The 3,098-nt window shown below is 48.3% G+C and overlaps 1 protein-coding gene across 1 annotated transcript; it reads right to left on the bottom strand.

Annotated features, from left to right (window-relative positions):
• Nucleotides 1-398: 398 nt before the first annotated feature.
• LOC127211771 (phospholipase A2, membrane associated-like) lies at nt 399-2,368 on the bottom strand. Its single transcript, XM_051171815.1, has 3 exons — nt 2,230-2,368; nt 1,871-1,980; nt 399-547 (listed from the first exon to the last, which is right to left on the bottom strand). The coding sequence occupies exons 1-3, from the start codon at nt 2,331-2,333 to the stop codon at nt 405-407; spliced, it is 357 nt and encodes a 118-aa protein (XP_051027772.1). The 5' UTR covers nt 2,334-2,368; the 3' UTR covers nt 399-404.
• Nucleotides 2,369-3,098: the final 730 nt, after the last annotated feature.

The raw sequence follows: 3,098 nt of genomic DNA, 5'->3' as shown, positions 1-3,098 counted from the left end.
ACACAGGTCCTGGTTCATTTCTTGAAAGCACTTTGAGAACTGAGCCCCACCCCAGCTTCAAGGCTGATACTTTTAGTAGGCATGCTTTCTATCAGCGGCTCATTTTGAGATGAGAGAAACAGGCACATGGTTGTTGATGCATGACTTTATTTGTGAGAGCCCTGGGACTCTCTTAGGTAGTGGGAGGAAGTTGGCTGTGAAGGGAAATATGGAAGTGAGGAAATGTGTTTGGCAGTGGGGTGGTGGGAAAAGATCAGCCTGATGCACTGCTTTGCTGCCTTTTCTTGGTGAAGCAGAAGGGCCTCACCTTGCCACTGGGGTGGGAGAGGGTGATTTCTTCATCATTTGGGCTGAGAGAGGTGTTAGAGGAGGCCCACGTGCAGGGGTTTCAGAAGGCCGCTCTCTCAGCACTTGGGTGGCTTTCCTTTGCACAATATGTTGGAGTATAACTGATACTTCTTATTGTAGCTTTTCAGGTTCTGGGCAAAACATTCAGCGGCAACTTTATCACACTGGCACAGCTGTTTCTTACAGGAGTCCTGCTTTGCTGAAATTAGGTGAAAACAGACCCTGAGTTCAAGTTGTTAATATCCCATGGCTGCTTGTGGTGACCTTAGAAGTCTCTTAAAAGGACTGCCTGCAAAGAATTCAATCTGATGGGGACACACAGCAACCACACATGCCACTACCAGAGGTTTGTTTCACTTTCTAGCCCCCTTGTTTTAAAACATTAGAGACAGGGTAGCTTAGGCTGGCCTTGAACTCTCTAAATGGCTGAATGTGACCTTGAACTTGTAATCCACCTGCCTCTACATCCTAAACTCTGGGATACTAGACATGATTTATCTTGCCCAATTCATACATTGGTAGGAATGGACACCATACCCTCATGCATTCTATGGTAGCACTTTGCCCTCTGAGCTACCGTACTAGCCCCACCTTCCTGCCAGCATGTCTGCTCGCGTTAGCAGTCCCAGTCTCAGGCCTCTGAATGAATGAAATTGGTAAAAGCCTGTATAATCCACCATGTACCTTGGTCTTAAGTTACAGGCAACCTTATTCTGACTGAAGAGCCAAAGAGGAATTCAAAGGGCCTCCTGGGACATATTCATTCCCCCTTAGAGCTGAAGCCCACCTCTCATCAGAGGCCAGGGTCCTTGAAACATTAGTGTGGCTTATAATATAAGCACAGATGCTGGCAACACATGGGGGCTGAGGAGCAGGGCTGATCCTGTGCTGTAGAAGTTGCCCAGATCCAGTAGCACACTTCACTAGAATTCTCCCAGGGTGAGATCTTTCCATCCTGACTGTGCCTGTTTTACACAAGTGTCTCTCTCCCGGCTGCCTATCCTCTTTGTAGCCAGGGTGAGTCCTCCTTTAGCAAATGTGCTTATTGCTGCTTTGCTAAATAAATGGTCCCTGTTGATGGAGCACACAAACTTCAAGACAATGGCAAAGAACATCTGGCTTGACCTTGTATCCACATAGCTCAGACTCATCCTCACATGTCCACTGGACAGCACAGAGTGGCCGACAGTCCTCTTTGACACTTTGGCCATACTGGGCCCTCTTTGAGACATGGCTGTGTGCTCCCTGTTTCAGCGGATGTGTGCTTCATTGACTCTAGGAGTCTCTTAGGACTCAGCTTAGATACCACTGCTTGCAGGAGCTACCTCAGGCATCAGGCTGGATGAAGGCTTTTTCTGCCTTCCTATCGGAGTGTTCACCACCTACTTCATCATTTTTCTTGCTTCCTACTTAACTCTGAGGTTCTTAACTATTTACCATCCTACAGGAGCAAAGTCAACAGTATGTGTGGGCTCAGCAAACATGTGAATGAAGCTTGCTGGCATCTCAGGGTCTTTCTTACCAGCACAGGTGATTTTGCCCCTTGTGGAGGTGAATTCATAGCTCAGTAATTTTGTGCCACATCCACTTTTTTTCAGACGCCTGTAGCAACAGTCATGAGCAAAGCAGCACCTGGTGGGGGACATGTTTCATTGAGACTACATTTCCACAGCACTGGAGTCCTGGTGCCCAGCATTTTTCATGACCCTTGACCCTGAGCAGGGAGACTTAAGAACTTTGGAGTGATCCAGAGCAGAGTTCCCAATTTGTTGACTATTGCTGCCTGGGATCCACTACAACACTGAGGCAGTGGGCACCAGCTCTGACCTATTTCCATCCTAGGCAAAGTGACAGAGGATAAAGAGCACTGGGTAGCCTCACCGATCTGTTGCATCCTTGGGAGATCCTCTGCCACCCATGCCACAGTAGCAACCATAAAAAGCATAGCTTGTTTCTGCTTTCTTTCCTGTCGTAATCTGGATCATTTTCCTAAAATTCAGAAGGCTCCCCTGGATCTGTATTGAGCCTGAAAGGAAATGGAGAAATAGCCTGGTGAAGCATGGCGAGCCCTGTGCCACATCTGTGCATGGCAGGTCTCTGCTACCATCCCTCTATACAAATGGCTTCCTTCCTCCTCCCACCAAGAGACAGAGCTAGGAGGACAGGAAGGAAAGCTGAGAGAAAGGGTACCTCCCTCCTCAGGTTACCTGTTTAGTTCAGGGTCAATTCTTACCAAAGGCCATGATCACAGCTGCTAGCAGCAGGAGGACCTTCATGCTGTCAGCTCTGTGAAGGATGTACAGAGGGACAGGCCTGGGCATTTCCTCCCAGGCTGTCTTAGCCTCTGTCTGCCCCAGCCCCTGCTCTGTTGTCACACTCAGCAACCCCAGAGCACAGACATGCTCTTACACTGAGTGAACACAGAGTCTTCCCAATGGTGTATCACTCCTGTCATCTCTTCTCCCTTCTGGTCTGTGGTACTGGTCCTTGTAAAGAAATTATGTAGTAATGGGACCAACTTTGCACCTCCTTCATTCCTCCTGGCAAACTAGACTCATCCCACCAAGTGGGGAGGCAATGCTTCCCCTCACTAGATACCCCATCTGCATTCTCATGTCAGATTCAAGGCTTCAGAATCCCATCCATGAATTCTGATCCCCAAAGTTCTCCTCCCAACTAAAACTGCACATAACCCTTTGCCAATAACATGTGCATACACATGCTCTCGAATTCTCTCTCACAGCCTCATG

Source organism: Acomys russatus, chromosome 29 (genome assembly GCF_903995435.1).
Source record: "Acomys russatus chromosome 29, mAcoRus1.1, whole genome shotgun sequence".
Lineage (NCBI taxonomy): Eukaryota > Metazoa > Chordata > Mammalia > Rodentia > Muridae > Acomys > Acomys russatus.
Note: the sequence above shows the minus strand (reverse complement) of the source record. Positions and strands in the feature narration are given on the sequence as shown.